This window comes from Vigna radiata, unplaced genomic scaffold, assembly GCF_000741045.1.
Source record: "Vigna radiata var. radiata cultivar VC1973A unplaced genomic scaffold, Vradiata_ver6 scaffold_137, whole genome shotgun sequence".
Taxonomy (NCBI): domain Eukaryota; kingdom Viridiplantae; phylum Streptophyta; class Magnoliopsida; order Fabales; family Fabaceae; genus Vigna; species Vigna radiata.
This window is the reverse complement of record NW_014543260.1, coordinates 1052183-1074504: the sequence shown is the minus strand read 5'-3', so window position 1 is coordinate 1074504 and position 22322 is coordinate 1052183. Positions and strand designations below refer to the sequence as shown.

Genomic DNA, 22322 nt, shown 5'->3' with positions numbered 1-22322 from the left:
CTATCATTACCCCCTGCCTTTTCAATAACCTTGTCCTCAAGGTTGCATTCCGGATATTGCTCCTGCATAGTTGCTACATCTTCCCATGTGGCTCCGTCTTTACCACCCTTTTGCCACTCCACTAACACCTGTGGAACTATCTCTTCCCCCTGTTGCTTGTGTCTCCTCTCCAAAATCTGCACCGGCCAATATGTAGGCCCCTCGGCTTGCAACTCAGCTGGCAGGTCCTTCTCAATTCTCTTCTCTCCCACCGCCTTCTTTAATTGTGATACATGGAAAATGGGATGTATCCGAGATGTTTCTGGTAACTGCAACCGATACGCAACCTGTCCCACTCGCTGTAACACCTGAAATGGCCCAAAATAGCGAGCCGATAATTTGGAATGCCGCACCGGCATCGAAGCTTGTCAATGTGGTCTGATCTTCAAGTAGACCCAGTCTCCCACCTCAAACTGCATTTCTCTCCTCTTTTTGTTAGCTTGTTGAACCATTAAGTCTTGTGCACGACTTAAATGGAATTTCAATTGTTTCAACGCCTCATCCCTTGTCATAAGGTCTTGTGCTACCGATTCTACTGCAGTTTCCCCAGGTACAAATCTACTCAATGAAGGTGGCGCACGTCCATACACAGTTTCAAAGGGAGAACACCTTGCAGCCCCCTGATAACTGGTGTTGTACCAGTATTCCGCCCAACACAACATCTTCCAACACCGAGGGAAGGCTGGATAATCTGGAAATCACCGTGGAAAGCATTAAGGAGGAGACGGCGGCAATAAGGCGTGACTTACAGATGTTGATGAAGAGGAGGGGCGATGGTCATAGTGATCACGATGAAGCTTGTGAAGGGGGAAGTACCTCCGTGAACGATAATGGTGGGAGGACCGATAATGGGGGAAGTAACCCGAATTGGAGGAAGAGTAGACTTACCGGGGTTTGAAGGGCAAGAACCACATGTTTGGATTAATAGGGCTGAGCATTTCTTTGATATTCAAAAGGTNGCAGAGGAAGACAAGTTAGAACTCGCTTATATGAGTATGGAGGGGAGCGCGAGTTACTGTTATGCTTTTAAGGAAATCAAGTAGGTTAAGTCACCATGATACTTGGACTGTTATGCTTTTAAGTATAAAGAGGTGTGCTTCGATTACTAGGTGAAACTTTTGGCTTGGAAATAAGCATTTGACCAAACAATGATTCAATCCTCTTTCCTGTGCATTGGATACTCTGTCTCTTGTAAGGTTTGATTCTCCCAGTTTTTTTATAGTTAGTTTGGTTTTGTGGAAAGAGGAGGGAGAGCGAGGAAGAAAGAGAGTGGAAGAGGATGGAATATATTGGTTTGGAGGAATGGAAAGGAGAAGACAGTCTCTTTATTCCACGAGGCTAGNGCCCATAGGATTATATTTCCAGACGAAAAAGGAGAAAACCTTGTTAATTATGCTGAATATGCGACATATTTGATTATGGTGCAAAGAGATATTATGTTTGAAAATAGAGCCCCATAACCGATTATGGCATCCTTTTATTTGCGGTTTTATTTTATTTCTTTACTTTTTTTTTTCAATAGTAAAATCTCCATTTTCATTTTCTTTCTCCTATTTCTTTCCAACAAGCTACCTCTATTTCTATCAATTGCCAAACACATTAGAAATTTAACTGCCTGGTGACCATAAAACTTGCAGTGGATTTCAATATAGCGAAGTTTCCCTAGTTGGATTTATGGGCTGGATTGTTGCTCTTTTTTCTGTATTTTATGTACTTTGCCTTACATTTTTATTATCATTTATTTGTGTAAAGGATGCAAAGTTCTCTTCTAGAAAACAAGAAAATGATAACATCCAGCTTAGAGGGAAGAATACTTTTGCTGTGCCTAGAAATGTCAGACCACTTGGTTTTACTGCAAATAAACAAATAGCGGAAGAGGGGGATGAAAAGCCAAAATCCAATGAAGAATTTAGAAAGATGTTCATTCGGTAAGGATTTTGTGCCTCTAATTTGTTACGCCGAAGATGGCTGTTATCTTTCAAATACTTGGGGCTGTTGTGATTTGCATGATTAATTACATCATTCGACCTAGATTAACCTTCAGGCAGTCTTCTACTTTTTACAATTGACACAATCTGTTTTGTATAGCTTACGTACATAAAATATTCGCAGTAATTGACCCGTCGTTAGATGTTTAGATACTTGGCTGATGCTTTTGTACCTCAATATTTTTTCTTGCAATCCATTTACTTCAAAATGAAGACTTCATTCTTTATAAGAGTCATAATTTTTCAAGTTTTTTTAAAGATGGAATTATTGGAAACAATGCATAGTAGAAAATTATTTAATTTAAATATATTTTTCAATAATAGTGACGTAATAATAGTGAAGGAATGAATTGATTAATTGGTTTTATGTGAAATGATATTTTAACACTTATTTTGACACAATCTGATATGGAATTTAAAAAATGAATCTATAAATTTTTTAAGTACATTTATTCACGGTAGAATCCTAAATTTGAGAAAAGAAAATTGGAGAACTTGAATGGCGAGATGATGGAAAATGTGGAAAGGTTGGTAGAGCATGTGAAAAGTCTAGTGGAGATAACTTGAGTGGAGCATGAGTTTAATTCAATGAAGCAAGTGGAAAGCTCACGGGACCATGAGGTTTATTTGGTGAAATATGTGAAATATTAGGTGAAGCATGTAAAAAGTTTCGTGGAACATGAGGTTAATTCGGTGAAACATACGAAAAGCTCGGTAGAGCATGAATTATCTTTTGTTTGAATTTTAAGGTATTCTCTACACCATTGCTTGTTGGTCCTTGGATAGGAAAATGTCTAAGCGTTTTACATGTTTTGCTGAGTTAATCTCATGCTTTGCAGAATTTTTCATATATTTCATCGAGTTTCCCATATGTATTACTGAGTTAATCTTAAATTTGATTGAGCTTTCGACATAATTCACCAAGCTAGCCTTATGCTCCACTAAGCTTTTCACATGCCTTATGTCATTCAATTTCTCCAATTTTCATTCTTCAAACTTAGAGATTCCAAGTCAATAGCTTGGTTGTACAATTTGGATGTTTCCTCAAAGATTGTGAACATAGCTCGACTATAAAGATAGTTTGGTGTCACATACTACTCATCATGTTGTGGTGCTTTCTTGAATTTGTGGAGATAGTGTGATATCACATTGCTCAAACTCAGGTGAGTTCCAAAATTAGTGTGGTAAGTGTGTTCTGTATGTTCATGTTCATGGTAAAGAATCCTGTAGGGACCAACAAACAATAGTGACAAAGGATACCTCGAACTGAAATAGAAGGCAACCCATGCTCCATTGAGCTTTCCACATGCTACACCAAGCTACCCTCATGCTCCAACATAATTATCTTCATAGAGCTTTCCACATGCTCCATTGAGCTCCACCTCGCAACATTCAAGTTCTTCAATTTTCGTTTTTCAAATTTATGGGTTCCGCCATGGACAAATTTTTTCAATTCAACTACTTAAAAAGGTTATAAATTCATTTATGAAATGCCATATCAAACTATGTCAAAATTATGTCTTCCTTAACAATCTTTTGCATAGTGACCATAGTTTTACACTTGGAGTACTCTACACGCTTGAGTTGTTTGACTGAACTCCACTCTGTTGACCTTGTCCGTCTAAGTTGCTCAATCAACCTCCACTTCATTGACCTCATCCTCGGCCATGCTAATTTTGTTGACCGAACAATTCTTTCTCTCTTTCATGTACACAAGGAAGACTCAATACTTGAACAACTCTTCCAATGCACACAAGACAAAAGGAAGCACCTATTCGCATATAGAATTAGGATTTACGAGGTACAATAAGTACACTTATTCTCCATTGTCATGCTCATCAATCACATACTCAGGTACATCCCAAGACTCATTCATGCTCCAATTCTCAATCATAAGTCAAAACTAACCCTAAACATAACCAATACTCTCATTCTCTGAGTACCAACGCGTTCCACTACTTCTTAGGCTTGGTCCGCATCCATTCTTCATCAAATTCGACATTTTTCATAAAAATACATTGTTATAATCGATGGACAAAACCAAATCTAAACAACCTATGCCATTAGACTCAAGCAAGGACAAACTTAACCAACAAGAATCACAGATTAAAGACTAGAAAACTTGGGCTGTGACCATGGAGATAACAAAGATAAACATGAACTAAAGAAGACAAGACTGAGCCAAGAAAAATGCAAACAATGTGAGCACTCTATTTCAAAATTTGTGAGCAAGAAAAAAATTCATCCATCAAAGTTAGAATAATTCAAACCATTCAAGAGTATGTTTAAAGCATTAAAAGCAAGAATCTCTATCAAATTCAGATTTAGTATCAAAATTGACAAACTGTCATCATGTGTATCATTCAATTCTCTCATGTGTTTATGGAAGATTTACACTCAGCACCTCATGCAAGCATGAAAATCCTTTAATTACTACCACTCAAATGATGTTGTAGGGAGGGACAACACACACAGATCTCCACACTTATAATATATTGTCTGCTTCGGGTCAAGCCCTCACGAATTTGCTTTTGGTACCACTCCAAAAGACCTCTAACCAAGGGAGGTATCTTATGTGTATATAAATTCATGTGCATCTCTTGTTTTATCTGATATGGCACTTTGTTTGTATCCTAACAATCCTCCCCTCAAACAAAGGACTATGGTTCTCCATCTCCCCTACAATGGAAGTCTTTTGTTATCCTCGGGTACACCATGCTCTACAAACCCATGGTTACATTACTGAGCATCTCTTGCTCTTCACCTCCCATGATTCATCTAGCTATCTATTACTAACCTTCTGTCAGGGCTTCACCTTATTTAACCTTATTTTTATAATAAATCCAATATTCTATTATTCTATGTATATTTTCAACATAAGAGAGATTAATCTTATAACTAGTTTTTCAATATATTCAACACCTATAATAAAAAGACTTAATTACTCGGATGGTCCCCACTTTGGGGACAGAGTGTCAACTTGGTCCCCGGTTTAATTTTGTGTCAATTTCGTTCCCAAATTCTTTAATATGCATCAATCAAGTCATTGCCATTAGTTTTCTAGAAACGACGTTGAGAGTGTGATGATGTGGCAAAGGACAAAAGGACAACATATACATGTAAAAATTTGTAATTGTACAGTTGGGAGTTTCACAAGACATCAGGAGGGTTCGGTAAAGGGCATGGAGAAGTAACACAGCTCGACTAGACATCAGGAGAGCTCGGTGAATTGCATGGAGAGGTCACATAGCTCGAGAAAACATTCATATAGCTTGGTAAAATGTATGGAGAAGTCAAATAGCTCTACCAAAAATCTATAAAGCTCAACAAGTCATACCGAACTATCTGGATTTCCCATCGAGCTGACTAAACTTCCCACCTATCTATTTGACTTCTAGATGCACTTTATCAAGCTCTAAGGATGTCTTACCAAACTATTTGACTTTTCTATGCATTTTATCAAACTCTCTGTATATCTATTTGAGCTATTTTAGTTCTCTATGCATTTAATCGAGCTTTCTGAATCTTTTGCTATGTTGTTTGAGTTCTCTATATGCTCAACTAAGCTTTTCAACTATCTAATGACCTTTTATCGCTTCAAATAATGATGTATGCTAAAGTCATCAACATTTTTTTTTCTTACCAACCTAAATTTCCACATAACAAATCCTTATGTGTGACCAATGTATAAATTGTCACAAAAGCATGTGTAACCAGTCAATATTAACAATTTAAATTATATTAACAAAAAAAAGGACTTGATAAATACACATTAATAAATTTAGAATGAAGATGACACAACTTAAAAACAAAGACCAAATTGACACACTTCCCCATAGTGGAACCATTCAAATAATTAATCCTGATAAAAACTTAGGTTAGCTTCCCTTACAAGTTTGTTATTGAACTTCACCCTAAAGACCATGCTGCCAAAAGAACTTACGCCTATATTGCTACCATGGTTCTGAAAAGAATACTCAACATTGTTTTTCATAATTTAATTCAGTCATTTTAAAACAAAATCTGCACCACAAAGCAAACATTCTAGATCTATATCAAATGAGGATTCAACCCTTTCTTAGAAAAAAAAAAAACAGAATAAAAGTTGTCAAAGCTACAGAATTTTGCACTCCTAAAAGTTTAGTAACCTTCTCCGAATCTGCAAGCAAATTATCTAAGAATTGAATTCTAAAGGTAAACCAATAAACTCTGCTCAACTGGTCCTAATATTAGTACTGAAAATTTTCCACAATTAGTTCCTCCAAAGACCTCTGAAATTGGCTAAAGCTGCCACCATTTTGTGTTGCTTACCAAAAAAACATAATACTATGTTTCCTTTTACAGTATTAAAATAAGCTCCTCATATTTTTACATCACCGTTCTGATTTTTAAATCAACAAAATAAAACATTCAAAACTTGTATTGATTAACCAATTTTCGCGTGACACTCATACGCCATTTTAGTTCAAGGAAAAAAATGAAATCAGCGTCTGAGAATTTTCCATGAATCATCTTGTATAAAGTAAAATTACTAACACTACACCTGCACTGTTTAAACAAATTTAATCCATTCCAAACCAATAAAACTATGAACAAACATGACATTAAAGTGCTGAGGCATCTTCAAAATCTTCACTCTAATCCTGCACAAAAATAAAATGAAAATTGAAGCACGCTTAGAGCATTACTACAGCATGAAACAGATAAAGATAAAGCTACCAAATATGAAGTGATCAACACATTGAAAAGAGACAAGATACACTTTTTTTCAGAACATAATACGTACGGTATTTATGCCATACAGTATTACTTTTACGTTCGATCCTGTCCATATTGTTCAAATATTTATATTTTAATGGATACATGATATTATGCAAGTTTTACCATGCTTTATTATGTTGTACATAAAAACTGCTAGGTGCTATTTGCAAACATCAAATGCATTAAATCCACTTTCATGAACAATTTTTACCACTAAATGCCACTCACTTATCTGATTATTATATATCATTTCTCTGTATACATCATACGGATGTTTAGACCTCAAAAACTCATGGAACAAGGGATAGAATATAATGTGTATGATAGGAGGAAACAGATTAAGAAATAGTTGTTAGTTAGGTTGTTAGGGTGAGTGAGGTTTCCTTTGTATAGTTGGGTGGTCCTGGTATGTAGGGTACTTTTGGATAATTTTGTAAATTGAGCTTTAATTCTTTGTGAAGGAGAAACCCTTCGTAGAGAGAGTGTTCTTCTATTTTTGTGTTCTTTTCGGTCTATAGAATAAAAAATATTACTCTTCTTTCTCTTTTCAATTCTGGATTCCTAACAAATTGGTCCAACCTATCAAATCAAGAAGTGGTAGAAGCATGGAAGGAAGAGTCAATACTTTGGAGAGGTGGGCCAACGAACAGGATAAGGTGATAGCCGAATGGAGAGGAAATATTCAAGAGATAAGAAAAGATATCCAAGAAATAAAAGAAATGATGCAGAAATCCAAGAATCAGAACGAGACTCAAAAGGAAGTGATAAATCTGTTTACAGAGCAAGAAAGGGAAGGAGTGAGGAGTTTTTTCAAGACATAATGAAAGGAAAGAAAGTGGTAAAGATGGGTATGGATGCTGAGAAAAAGAGTCTGCAAGACATCAAGAAAACAAAAAAAACTCTTAGATGGAGGAGAAAATTCAATCAATTGGGTGGAGAAAAGAGAAGAGGATACCATTGACAATAATGGAACTAGAAAGGGTGAGGAAGAATCATTTTTCCCGTGGGTTGTAGTGGAGTTGTCCACATTTGAAGGGAATGGAACCCAAGGTCAAACAACAAGGGCAACATATGTTTTTGAAGTTCAGAACATCAAAGGATCAACCAAGGTACACCTAACAGTCAATAACATGGAAGAAAATGCAATCCAAGGGTTCAAGACCTAGCAACAAAAATCTAAGAACCTTTCTTGAGAGCTAAAACCGTTTGTAGTTGCAAGGGCAGAGAATGCAACACCATTTTTTAAAAGTGTGGGGGTAGAAAAGAGAGCACCATTGTTGGAAAATGGGCAATAATTAAACGACAAGAAAGGGTGGAAGATTATATTCAAGAATTTGAAGTGGGAAACAATAATAGGGGTGAATTTTATGTTATTGATGTGCTGCCTAGTAATAATACGCAACATCGTGGTTTATGGGACATGGATGTTCTCTATATCCATAAAGATATTAAATGCATGGAGAGTTTTACTTGAGAGTTTGGCAGTAGTAATATGGACAGGGAGTGGGAAAAAATTCATCCAAGAATTCAAGATATTGGTGTCACAAGAAAATAAAACACCAGAAGATCAATTGGAGGGATTTTTCTTTGTCGGGCTGCAATATAACATTCACAATTGGTTGCCACAACAGGATCTAAAGGACTTGATTACTGCTCTAATTGTGGGAGAAAGACCAGCAATGACGAATCACACCCTCTGTAGGTAAGAGAAAACCAAAACAGAACGGAGATTTGTAATATAAAATATAGTATGATGGAGGGGAAGGGGATGCAACAATAAAGAGAGTTGAAGGTGGAGATGCAGCCAAGCAACAATTTTTCCCAAAATCAGATTTACATAATATGAATAAGAATTCTTGGTTGAACTTAGATGTTATAATGATTGGAACATCAATGACATTGGAATTTTGGGATTCCAAATTACTGGGTTCAAAATCTGGTATACAAAAACCACTTTCATATCGACCACTGTTAGAAGTGGATTTTAGGCCTAACTCAACCCCACAAAACCGGCTTGTAAGGTGAGGTCTGCACCTCACTTATATATTATAAATTGGCCTTATCTCTAGTCGATGTGGGACTTCCAACACACCCCTCTCATGCTGAGGTATATACATCTCTAGCGTGAGACTAGATATTAATGGGTGATCCGATAGCGGCCCAATAGCTGGTGGAACAATATGCCCAACAAATATCGCTAGGATAGGCTCTAACCATAGCTCTGATACCATGTTAGAAGTGGGTTTTAGGCCTAACTCAACCCCACAAAACCGGCTTGTAAGGTAAGGTCTGCACCCCACTTATATATTATAAATTGGCCTTATCTCTAGTCGATGTGGGTATTCCAACAACCACCACCCAAGCCTCTAGATCTAAAATTGCAATTAGTAGCCAATGGGTTCCCTTCACATGATAAGATAATATCGCATTGCCATGGGATCAAGCTTCACTGTTCCAACCTTGAGGGAAAGGTTATTTTGCAGCAGCATGTAATGATAGAATATAATGTGTATGATAAGAGGAAACATATTAAGAAGTAGTTGTGAGTTAGGTTGTTAGGGTGAGTGAGGTTCTCTTTATATAGTTGGGGGGGTCCTGGTATGGAGGGCACTTTTGGATAATTTTGTAGATTGAGCTTTAGTTCTTTGTGAAGGGGAAACCCTTGGAGGAGAGAGTGGTCTCCTATTTTGTGTTCTTTTTGGTCTATACAATAAAGAAAATTACTCTTCTTTCTCTTAAAGGATTCACATTGAAATATGCAAAATCATGTTGAAATCTTTGTTCAAATGTTTTTTTAGGAAATTGAGTTGAGTTTAATTCAACTTAAACCACCGTTAGTTTTTAAGTCAACTGGAGTTTCAAGTTGTTAAGACTGGACTTTAAGCCTAACTCAACACTACAAAACCGGCTTGTAAGGTGAGATTTGCATCCACTTATATACTTTAAATTGGCTTTATCTCTAGTCAATGTGGGACTTCCAACCTATGTGAGACAGACAATTTTAAATGCTCTAAGGAAAAGTCACTCTAATCCTAGGAAGAATTTTCTATCCAAAACAATATCCCACATCAATAGAAGTAAGACAACAACCAACACCTCTCAAACAAACCAACCATGACATTATTTTATATGTTGCTTATGCCCAACCCAAGCTGCAGTCAAACATTAGAAAACATCCTTAAAAGTTGATTCACCAGACGGAAACAAGCAAAAATTAATAAGCTTCACATTATGGTCTTTGTTCTAAGGGGCATGAACCCATGTTTCAACTATGTTTGGGATTAAAATTTCACTAGGCATGCTCCTTCAATGGAAAGCTTAATCACAAACTTTTGTACTGTAAAAGAAAGTGAAAAAGCTGTGGAATTTATTCAATCCTTAGCAATAGGATCTTCTTGTCCTCATACCCAACAACAAAATGGGTAGATGAAAAAAATAGACATTTAATTGAGATTGCTCAAACCTTATTGGTTGATGCAAAAGTTCATGTTCATAACTGGTAGTGTAGTCATCGATACCAGCTTTCAAAGAAATAGACAACCTTCATCACTTATAAACAAAATCCAACATGCATCAATTTTCCAAATGAATCCTTGTACCATGCTTCTCATGATTTTGGTTGTACCTGTTCTTCCATTATGTGTCCCCATGTTTTCGAAAGCTCTTTCCAAAGCTGGGCTCACTTTCAAAAAGTGCACCAATGTTATTCTCCAAATACTAGACAATATATGCTAATTTTACCTTTTCTGAAGAAACTCCTTTTCTTTCTCCATGCAAGATTCCACTACTATCTTACAGGAGACTTCCAAACAGGAAAAGAATCAAAACCACTATTTAACCAACAATCCACCTCCTCTAATCACATCACAAGCAAGACACAGAACTGATCCACAATTACATGACCTGCCACCTAATTCATGTCCTTTGTGTGTCACTCGCACAATGAATCCACAAGTGGAAGCATTTGTTGGTCTAAGACTCTTGCAATAGGTATTTGATGTACTTAAAATCCCATCCCATTTATAATTTTTTGAGTTAACATCATTTGTCTATGTACTATATTACTCCTTTCTATCCTCAATGTTCTCAATTTCTATTTAAAAAAAAATACCTTTGAAGCACTTGATCATCTTGAATGGCAACAAACTGTGATAGTTGAAATGCAAGTTGTTTAAGTGAGTAATAAATGAGAGTTGGATTCACTTCCTCTTTGGAAGAGGTATTTTCTTGTTCTGGGTCTATCACTATTACAAGTTGTTCTAATAGTGGGGTGGACTGTGGATCATCTTAAAGATCAGTTGCCAAAAATGCTGTGTGTGTGTGTGTGTTAAAACAACAACCAATCTGAAACTCCGGGCAAAAAAAATAGCAAGAAGAGGGGACTCAATCAGGGAATGGATCATGGAGGAATAATGATGAGTCAACTGTAACAAATATATAGAACAAAAGTCACAAACATGTCAAAGTGAACATGTACCTGTTCCATTGAAGTAGAATCAGTACTTGTCTGCTTTTGTGTACCATTGGATTCAACATCAGCTTGACCTCTGTCATCAGGAATCATATCTTCAAGTTTTTCAGCAACATTACCCAGCACTATATTATTATTCAAGCCTTTTATATCTGCAGGAAGTTGGCCAGACTTCAATGCCTGCAATCATGAACAAGGATTAGATGTATGATATGGCCCAGCAGAAGAGGCCCAAAATCAAATAAGTGTATAGAAGGAGATACAAGGGCGATGCAGCCAATCAAGATCCGGGAAGAGAAATAACAGAAACTGCACAGCTGGCAGCTTTGAGAGTGTGTCACATGTGAATATTGGGCTTTGGGAGAGACAAGATTCTTGGGTTTCTTTTTGTATTTCTGTTATTTCATACTATAGCAATACACTGTCTCACTTGGTCCTGAATCACGCTGATCAGGCCAAATTCTACAATTCAACAATTATTTCCATTTCCTTTTGTTGATTTTATTGCCGGTACTTATCATTATAGTCCTTTTCATAATAGATTAAATAATTAAACAAGGAAAAATCAGTTTACAACAGTTAAAACAATTATTTAGTTTCTATATTTTTGAAATTAATAAGTATTGCATTGATATACATTAAAATTAACATCAATATAATTTAAGCAAGAGCTTGCTTGACCAAACAAAAAATTAACACCCAATAACTGACTATCTAATTTAGAAAAGTAAGCACCTTTTCAAGTCTAGCAACCTCCTCAAGAGTCTGAGAATTCACAATGGCAGCCTGCATAAACCAAAAACACGTCAAACCACGGGTAACCAAGATTAGCATTTATCAGAGTGTGTCCCTGTGCTTAGGACTTTTGGGATAGCTTCCAATGATTTGCTGAGAAGATATGGGTAAGAAACAAGGAAATCTTCTCATCTACAATTTATCAAAGTGCATGTACAGATGAAAGAGAGAACACATTATATATTTGAACTGAGCATGAATGCATGTTGGATATGGGCTATGTTCAGCCCTACTGTGATAAGCCACAAATAAAATAACAAGTTCAGGTATCATCGTTGCACCTTGATAGCAGTAATTTGCTCAGGTGTGGGAGCAACCACTTTGGGTGTTTGTTGTTCCTCAACTGCTTCTGAAACATTTGAGGTGAAACTGGTTTGGGTGGCAACCTTTTAATTTCTTCCAAAGCAAACAAGCTTCTGGCTTCCAACCGTTCCTATTAATTTAAAGTAACCATAAAAAGAATTAAATATAATAGAAGAGCATGTGTAATTCGAAATAAGATAGACCTAATAATATATCCATCATCTTTCCCCTTCTTTATAACATTGGTAGATCTAAAACCTTGCAGACATTACCAGAACATCCTATCTTTCATAAATACACTAAAAATGCCAATTTATAACTCTAACACAGACACAGAAACCAACAGAACATCCTATCTTTGGTATTTCAAACAGCAAGCCCGATAAAAAATTAGTATGGGTAGTGGAAAAAATACATTACCTTATTTTTCACTTTCTTGAAATCTAAAACCCGGAGGGATTTAAGTTTGATAATAACATAAAGCCTATAATTTGGTTTCTTCGTGATATTGTTGTCCAGCAAACTAAGGTACTGCAGCTTTGGAATGCTCGCTAAAGGGTCAATTTCTACCAAGTTTACAATTCTGTTGTTAGTGAGAACTAGTGTGTGTAATTCTCTGCAATGAAAATGACAGAAGAGACAAGGTCACTAAAATGAGGAAACTAGAAGAAAGAATGTGCAATCTAAAGTTCAAAAACCGTACCTCCAATGCTGGGATTAATTCTAGTAATCCTGTTGTTATTAATGTCAGTGTACCCAACCTGTTAAGATAAGGTACCTTCTCCAGTTTGACAATCTCGTTGTCAGATAAATCTATGGTGTGAAATTGGTCCTGAAGGAAATTAAATACAAAGGAACTCAAAATTGTGAAAACTGAATCAGCTAATAAATCCTTTCAGGTGAAAAAGACCTCAACGATACAAGGAGAGAGAGGGAAACTAAAAGGAAGACAAGAAGACTAAGTTGCCCACCTCAGTAGCACCCAGGTTTTCAATGACAGCTATCTTGTTGCCTGCAAAAAACATGACAAAGTTATCATCAAAGAGGGATAGTAAAAAAGGAGAGAGATGGAAAAGTGTGAGGGAGATAGGAATACCTCGAAGATCTAACTCACGCTCTTTAACTGGATTGAAAAAATGAGGGCTTTTCCATATCAAATCAGCAGTGAGCCTCACCATCTCTTCTACTCAGAGTGCAAAAGAAATAAGACAGTAATGGCTGCATGAACTAAAGTTGTTGAGGTGAGCGAGCATGGTTGTCAGATTACAAAGCATGCTTTTACAAACCAAAAATAATTCAACATCACAGAATAATTAGCCATTAACCACAGCGAGCAAGCCCCGGTAGATGTCACCACCCGAAATAACACTTACTGGGCTGCTCCGAAGTACAAGAGGGTTCAAACCCCTTTTAGGTCATCACAACATCATGAACAATCAAACAAAACATGAATCTAAAAATCAAATGCAGAAACACGAGAAATGAAAGAAGAACAATGAAATTCATAAAAACAAAGGTTGACATAAAAACTTAGTAATTGAACGTGGCCATATCTATTACTTTTAACCTCTCATTACCAACAAGGTTTAATACATCATTTGGTGCTTCTTTTTGGAGTTTTTGTTCAAAATGATCTCACCTTCGGAAAAAAATCACTCATATTTCATTAAAAGTTGTTCAAAATGGTCCTTTTGACAGATGGCGTTAAATTGTTAATGGTGCAGATGCTTGCGTGCAGATGCTAGCGTGACAAACTTTTATATAGCTGTTTAAAACTTATCTGACGTGGCTTTCTGAAAACATTTTAATGTTTTAATATTGAGGATTAAAATGAAATGAAAAAAATTAGGCTAATTAAAAAAGCCCTAACCCTTATAACACCATTTTTCTCTGATATATAGCATCGACCCTATTCGTTGAGCCTTCTTCCTTTGAAGTGTGCCGCCACAGAGTGTTCATCTCTTTCGAATCCAAACTCCATTTGTGGCGTTTTCTTGCAGAGATGGAACAACCACCCTCTGAAGCTCTTGAATCTTTGTCTGTCTCAGATTCTCATATCCCTCAGTCCTCCAATTCCACACCTCAGTAAGTTTTTTCTCCGCTTTTTCTCTCTCCCCAATTCTTTCTTAGGGTTTCCATTTCACTTTTCATTTTTAACTTTGCTCGCAGATTGAGTCCCGAAGAGAGGTTTAAGATTGTGAGGAACGTCATAGAAGAATGCATTCACGAAGACGAACTACTTAACCTCCTTACCAAAAAGCCCGAACCCGTTTGCTACTTAAAAAAATTAGGCTAATTAAAAAAGCCTTAACCCTTATCTAATAGCACTGACCCTGTTCAAAATGGAAATAAAAAACATTGTAATCACGACATCTCCAAAATTTTTGCCCAGCATTCTGGGGAGTTCTCGCCACTTTGGACACAGCAGAATCACCACACTTGCAATGAGGGATTATCCCACCTCCCCTCCAACCCCCATCATTTGCGGATTGTGAATTTCTTTCCCATCCTGATTTGGAACAAGACGAAAATGCTTGAGAAGAAGTCATTTCTATCACAACCTCTGCTAAAAAATTTGAAGAACATGAAAGAACCCTAACTTCAACGAACCCTAACGCACCCCTTTTATTAACCTCAATTATAAGCCATTTATGTCAACTTACTTCAGTCCACAAAGCCACGTCAGATAAGTTTTAAACAACTGTATAAAAGTTTGCCACGCTAGCATCTGCACCGTTAACAATTTAACGTCGTCTGCCAAAAGGACCATTTTGAACAACTTTTAATGAAATATGGGACCTAAGTGATTTTTTTTTCGAAGGTGGGATCCTTTTGAACAAAAGCCCCAAAAGAAGGGACCAAATGATGTATTAAACCTACCAAAAACCTTAACAATCATAAGAATAATCACTTCGACATCGGACTATCACGAAAGTCATCATTGTAATCAACCACCATCATCTCCTTCAACCTCGTAAATCAATAAGTAGCCGCCACCGTAAGCCAGTTTGTCTTCATCGAACAACCACGAGCAACCTCCATTTTAAAATCTAAACTCAAGTATGTTCGAACAAGAAAGTCAAAATATAAGCCTATGAACATCCTATGTTACTAAAGGTCAAAATACAAGCCATGAAATTTCATGTTATATCTTTTTATGTTTCTTGTCACTCTTTTAATCTCTTCATCCTTGCCTTATATATGATCACATCATCCACCCCCAGGTTGGAAAAGATTCTATCTCAAATATTGAATAACCTGTAAAAAGAGAGATATTAGTGACCTACTATGGAAGCATGTCATTATTGAATGACTTTATTGTTTTTTTAAGCCAAAGGAACTCCTCTTGAATAAAATGTCAATCTACAAAAAAAATCAAACATTTTATGAATGAATTTATGTTTGTCAAACAAATTATATAGACAAATAATACTAGAAAAAAGTCTCCCTGAATTTTTATTGTATTTATTGGTAAAATCCAGGAGGTCTATTTTAGAATTTTATTTTTTTTGAGTGGAATGTAATCAAAGGTGTAACACTAAGTCAAGATGTGGTTAGAAAATGGTTATTGAAGAGTTGGAAATAAGGAAAGAGGGGAGGTGGAAGATTTGTACAAAATACTTTTGGAACAAAGAAAGAAAACTTAGTAAAAGTTGAAAAATATAAGAATTGAAAAATTCTCCTGTCATGGCTTTGATCCATTTGAATGATGGGAGGGGAAGGTGCCTTCGGTAACACTTTCTCTAAAACTTGTGCCTTCTCCTTTCCTTTCATAGTTCTTTTTTTTCTTTCCTTCTTTGCTCTCTCCTTTCTTTCTTTCCTCTCATATTCTTCTTTTACTCTCTCCTCACTTTCTTTCCTCTCATTTTCTTCTTTTAGTCTCTCATTTTTTCTATCTTGTAGGTCCTCATTTAAACAATTTAGCATGACCTTCTATTTTGCATCACTTGATGGGGAATAAGAGTTATAAGAGTTATAAGAGGTAGACTCATTAGTGATAATTGCTTCACCATTAATACACATCGCCCTTTTGTTGGGGCAAAAAGAAGCTATATGACCATGCCTTAATCACTTAAAACATTTAGTATGACTTGGTCTAGAAGGGGATTTAGGTTGGGAAAAGGAATGAGGGCGAGATTAGTTAGTGGGCTCTTGTGCATCTTCCTAAACACCTTTACTATCATCACAAGAAGAAACCACAACCACCAAAATAGAAGGACGAACTAACATACAAACATCATAACTATAATTCATATCAATCATAATATAACAATTCACCCAAACCTTACACAACACTCTGTCTCACAACAACATACAATTACACCGATTGTTTCACACAATCACACAAAACATGTCATCACCGCAAATAATACAACTATTAGTGAACTTAGCGTTAGGAAAGTGAGTTGTAATTGTTGCACATAGCTTACCAACAACCGCTCACTACTAGAGCAACCACCATTCTCGCTTTCCTCAAGCCTTACATATAGGGTCAACTTCCCACCCTTTCCTTGAGAGCTTTCTTGACGATGTATACAAGTGTCACTTCCCATTACTCTCCTTAAGAGCCTCCCGAAAAAGTACACAGGTGTCACTTGACACCATTCTCCTCAAGAACTTCTCTAACAAAGTACACAAGTATCACTTCCTACCACTCTCTTCGAGAGCTTTTCCGAAACGTTCACCTTTAGTACAATTATGTAGAGTTATCTTTCATCATCTTTCGTCGAGTCACCATACACAAACATGCATTTAAGTTTTCAAACAAGCACATATTAACATAACATCACAATAATATTAAATAATAGGTTTAATACCTATTTTGGTCCCTCCTTTGGGAGAGTTTATTCAAAGTGGTCCCTCCTTTTTTCAAAAGTTCACTTAAGTCCTATCTTTTGCAAAAACTGTTCAAAGTGGTCCTTTTTGCTAACGGCGTTAAGTTCAGTAACGGCAGACGTGCCAGGTGTCTAACATCTGCTGATTTGGCATTGTTAATTGTTTTTTAAAAAATATATAATAGTGACGTGGAAATTAAATTAATTAAAGTTGGATTAGAGATGGATTTAGGGGTTTTGATGATTAGGGTTGGATTAAATCCGAAGCAGAAACGACGTCGTTCTCTCTACACGTCGTCATCTACCTTTCGACACCGCCCAGACCTACTCAAAGGCCCGCCGCGCTGCCCACCACTACTGAAATTCTTTGAAGAGTCCAAGTGAATAGCGGACTCAGAAACTCAGAAAGGTACTGACTATAATGGAACAATTTTATGCAATTGTGGAGTCTTCTTGTGGTTTTCAGACAAACCCTTATGCTGCTTATTAATAGGCTGCTGAAATGGCAGTCCATCAAGACCCATCAATCTGGCGATGACTCCAGGGGATCTTCTTTTTGATTCAGATTTCGGTGACATCTCTTCGTCTAATAACTTCTTAATAGGTGTTCCAAGCAGTTGTTTCGAAGATCTCCAACCAAATTTGTGAGAAAACTGCAAAATTCAGCGCATTTACTATCAATGATTTCTTTTCTTTTAATACAAAACACCTCATTCAGAGAACTAAATGCTACCCCAACCACTGAATTTGGCAAGTTTCTTCATTAATTCGTAGATGTTTCCAGGTAGATCATGGTCAATTGTACAAAAAAAAAACAAATAAATAGGAAAATCCAGCTTACCGAATCCTTCTCTGCAGTAACACCACCGCCTGAAAGATTCGGAGTTAGTCTTTGTCTATGAACACCAGCGCCGGATCGTTCTCCGGTTAGGAGAGAGTGGGTTTGGTGAGGGAAGCGGAGCGGAGAGAGTGGGTTTCCAATTGAGACACGGTTAGGAGGACCTGGTCAGGGGAGAGGATAGTTGAATGGCGAAGGGAATCGGACCAGATCTGGATGGTTGCGGGACAGGTGTTGTTGCCGGCTTCGAGCCAACCCCTAAATCCTTCTCTAATCCAACCCTAATTAATTTAATTTCCACGTCACTATTATATATTTTTTAAAAAACAATTAACAATGTCAAATCAGCAGATGTTAGACACCTGACACGTCTGCCGTTAATGAACTTAACGCCGTTAGCGAAAAGGACCACTTTGAACAGTTTTTGCAAAAGGTAGGACTTAAGTGAACTTTTGAAAAACGGAGGGACCACTTTGAACAAACCCTCCCAAAAAAGAGACCAAAATAGGTATTAAACCTAAATAATATCTATTCCACAGTTTAAACTCATATAAAATACTACATACTACATCATATACAACCAAGAAAACAAGAATGTAATATCTCTTATTCTTTTACATTTCAACTCTTCCTTCTTTCCCTTCAAAACTCAATCTTTAAAACTTTTTCCATTCTTCCTTTACTTACCGTCAGTAATAAAACTTTCCTCCTAAACCTTATTCTCAATTAATATTTAAAAAAAAATACAAATATTTTATTTTTACTTATTATTATCTAATATATAACCCTATATTAAAAAATATTTCATAATATCTCAATATAACAATATAATAATATAAACTAATATCTAATAATATCTACTACTATTTTTTCTAATTAAAAAATTATTTACCAAATCTTTCAAAAAAATATTTTAAAATAAAATAAATCTTTTAAATTATATCTAATAAACAGTTTCATCTTTACTTAAAATATTTAATAATATTTCTATATTTTTTAATTATTAAAATTCTGAGGATCTCAACAAAATATTTATATATTCATATGTTTATATATTTAAATATATATATATATATATATATATATATATACATATATATATATATATATATATATATATATATATATATATATATATTTATATATTAGCTATTATAAAATTTAATGATAATATATGTATTAGACTCATAAAGGTAAATATATTTATATGTGAAAAAAAATCTACACTAAATAAATTTTAATCACTAAAATTTAATTAAGTTTTAAGTTATGAATAAATTTAGATATTTTCAATGAAATTTTTATTAAATTTGTGATTTAGTGAGTGTTAAAAAGTTTTGTACCTTGAGTATCTTTAGTTTAATTTGTTTGTTATGACTTACCTATCGTCACATGTATTGCAAAATACTTTCATGTATTATTTGTTAAATATAAAAAATTATGAAAATAACTTTTAAAGTTATTTAAAATTATAATATTATAAATTAGATAATCATAAAATTATATATTTATGAAATCATAAAATTTATAATTTTATAAACCTTAAATACTATTAAAAATTATAAAGATATACCTATTTATATTTTTAAAGTAAAACCATTAAATAAAATCATACTTGTACAATAATTCACCTGCCCTGCACATCATTTATAATATGAAATTTGTATATTATTATATTCCTAAGTATGCTAACTTTATAAAAGTACATTAATTTTATACGTTTAGATAAATTTAAATAACAATTAGGGATGACACTATTAAGGATGGAAAACAACCATTTTTAGAACTTTAAAAAGTATTTAAATTATTAGTATAATTAAATCATTTTAAATAAATTCAATAAAATAAACTTCCAATCCTTTACTTTTAAACATTTCCATTGTTTTTTTTTCTTTGCTATGCAACTCTTCCTTGCAACTCCGCTTTTTTTCATTTCCGATTGCAATAATCAAGACGTATCTTCTTCACCGCAAGAGGGCCGTGTCTAATCCTAATAACGGTGTCTGTATCAGCAAAGTGTCGGAAGCGGGGAAGTGCGGCCTCCTAACGTTCAACCGTTCGGTCATAGCGTGACCTTTCAGGTGATCTCTCAAGTCTGGCCTCACAGACACTTAGTCAAAGTTGTCATCAAGTTTTCGGCCTCTCGGTCATCCCAAATTGGACCTGGACTCTTACACCCTCGAGAAGTTGAGACTCTACGAAACCAGAACGGTAATTATCCATTCATTCGTCACGCAATAATCTTTTACACAATCCATTAAATTAACCTATTTTAGAATTGCAATCGAAATCGCAGAGGTTTTACCTGATCGAAAGTGATCGGAGCAAGAGGTTCTTCCGAGTGTTGAAAATCGATCGATCAGAGCCGTCGGATCTGAATATCAGCCAAGACCCCATCCTGTATTCACTCCCAGGAGATCAAGAGCTTGCTTCAGCAGATTGCTGAGGGTAACAGACCACTAGCGGCCTCACTTTCGTCGCTAAGGTTTTCGGGATTGCTGGTTAGTACCTCTCTCTTCTCTCTCTATGATCACGTGTATATGCATGTGTACTATATATATATATATATATATATATCAACCAATTCCTCTATCATTTCAAGGCTGCATCAAGTTTCTCGAGTCTTATTACTTGATTCTCGTTACTAAACGTAGACAGATTGGTGCTATATGTGGCTATGCAATCTATAACATCAAGGAGAGCCAATTGATAACCATTCCACATGTTTCAATCCAATCTGATTTAGCTCACTTTAAGACTGAACTCAGGTAGATAACCCTTCCCAAGCGTTTACCACATCTAACAACATCAGTTTCTTACCGTCATATCCTTTCACTACAGATACAAAAAGCTTTTGTCTAGTGTCGATTTGACCATGGATTTTTTCTATAGTTACACTTACCCTATTGTCGCAACCAGTGTCATGACGGGACGACGATCCAAAAAGGAAAAGGGTTTAGAAAAAAGTTTTGGAGTCGCCACCATAGTTTATTCTGGAAAACTACGGAAAAACCATAAGAAGATAAGGCATGGTCCACGAAAATCAGATTATGGGTTCGGGAGTCGGTTACGTGTAGGGAAGGTATCAGCAACGCCTGCTCGAAGGCAGCCTTTAATTAAATACGCGAATCTGATGTGGTTTTCAAAATGTTTACTATCCCCAAAAGGACAATATGAAGAAACAAAATATATTTTTTAGTTTTTGAGCCCGACAAGGATTGACCTTGCTCCTACGTATTCCCAAATTGAGAAATCAGGGTTACGTAGTTCTAGCAGAAAGATTAATTGTTGTTTGGAAAATGATGTTTTGTGTTTTGGTATTTTTATGTGAGAAAGAGAAAAGGTCTCAACACGAGGACGATGCGAAGATTTAAACCTTTAAAACATTTTTGGATATTTTTTATAAAAGAAGAAAAGGTCTTAGCACGAGGACGATGTGAGCGATCACACACGCTCTTAAATCTTTAAAACATTTTCGGATATATTTTATAAAAGAAGAAAAGGTCTTAGCACGAGGACAATGCGAGCGATCACACGCGCTTAAACCTTTAAAACATTTTTTTTGATATTTTTTATAAAAGAAGAAAAAGTCTTAGCACGAGGACGATGCGAACGATCACACACACGCTTAAACTTTTAAAACATTTTTGTATTACTTTTTTTGTAAAAGAAGGAAAGGTCTTAGCACGAGGACGATGTGAGCGATCACACACACGCTTAAACCTTCAAAACCTTTTTGGATATTTTTTATAAACGAAGAAAAGACCTAAGCACGAGGACGATGCGAACAATCACACACACGCTTAAACCTTTAAAACATTTATTTATTTATTTTTATAAAAGAAGAAAAGGTCTCAACACGAGGACGATGCGAGTGATCACACACGCGCTTAAACCTTTTAAAATGATTTTTGTTTATTTTTAAATATGTATTTTTATTTTTCTACATATTATTAATACACTTTAAAATAAAATAAATAAATAATTAAAATAACAACTATAGGGTGTCTAAACCTAATTTATTTCTAATGACATATTGGGCCTAAGCCCAAGTAGAAAATGGGTGGTAAAAATGAAAAATAAGGGTGTACAAACTTAATTCATCTCTAAAGGCAGATTGGGCCTAAGCCCAATTGGAATGGGTGTGGCTTAGGAGAAAACGGGGATGCAGAAAAAAACATGGGGGTTACTCCCTGTACCTCCCCAATTCTAACCCCCACCCCCCCATTCCATTTTTAAGATTTGTTTTATTAGTTTATTTTTTATATTAATTTTCAGATATTTTAATAATG

At 35.6% G+C, this 22322-nt stretch overlaps 1 protein-coding gene and 1 pseudogene across 1 annotated transcript in view; one reads left to right on the top strand and one right to left on the bottom strand.

The window, feature by feature from the left end:
• The window catches only part of LOC106753526 (squamous cell carcinoma antigen recognized by T-cells 3), a 12291-nt gene extending 10041 nt beyond the window's left edge, over positions 1-2250 (top strand). The window contains exons 10-11 of the mRNA XM_022777543.1: positions 581-931; positions 1792-2250. Of these exons, the coding sequence (XP_022633264.1) occupies positions 581-931; positions 1792-1971 (531 nt within the window). The 3' untranslated portion in view covers positions 1972-2250. The remainder of the gene's footprint in view (positions 1-580; positions 932-1791) is intronic.
• Positions 2251-8859: 6609 nt separating this feature from the next.
• Positions 8860-15647, bottom strand: LOC106753533 (annotated as a pseudogene).
• Between the last annotated feature and the right edge of the window lie 6675 nt (positions 15648-22322).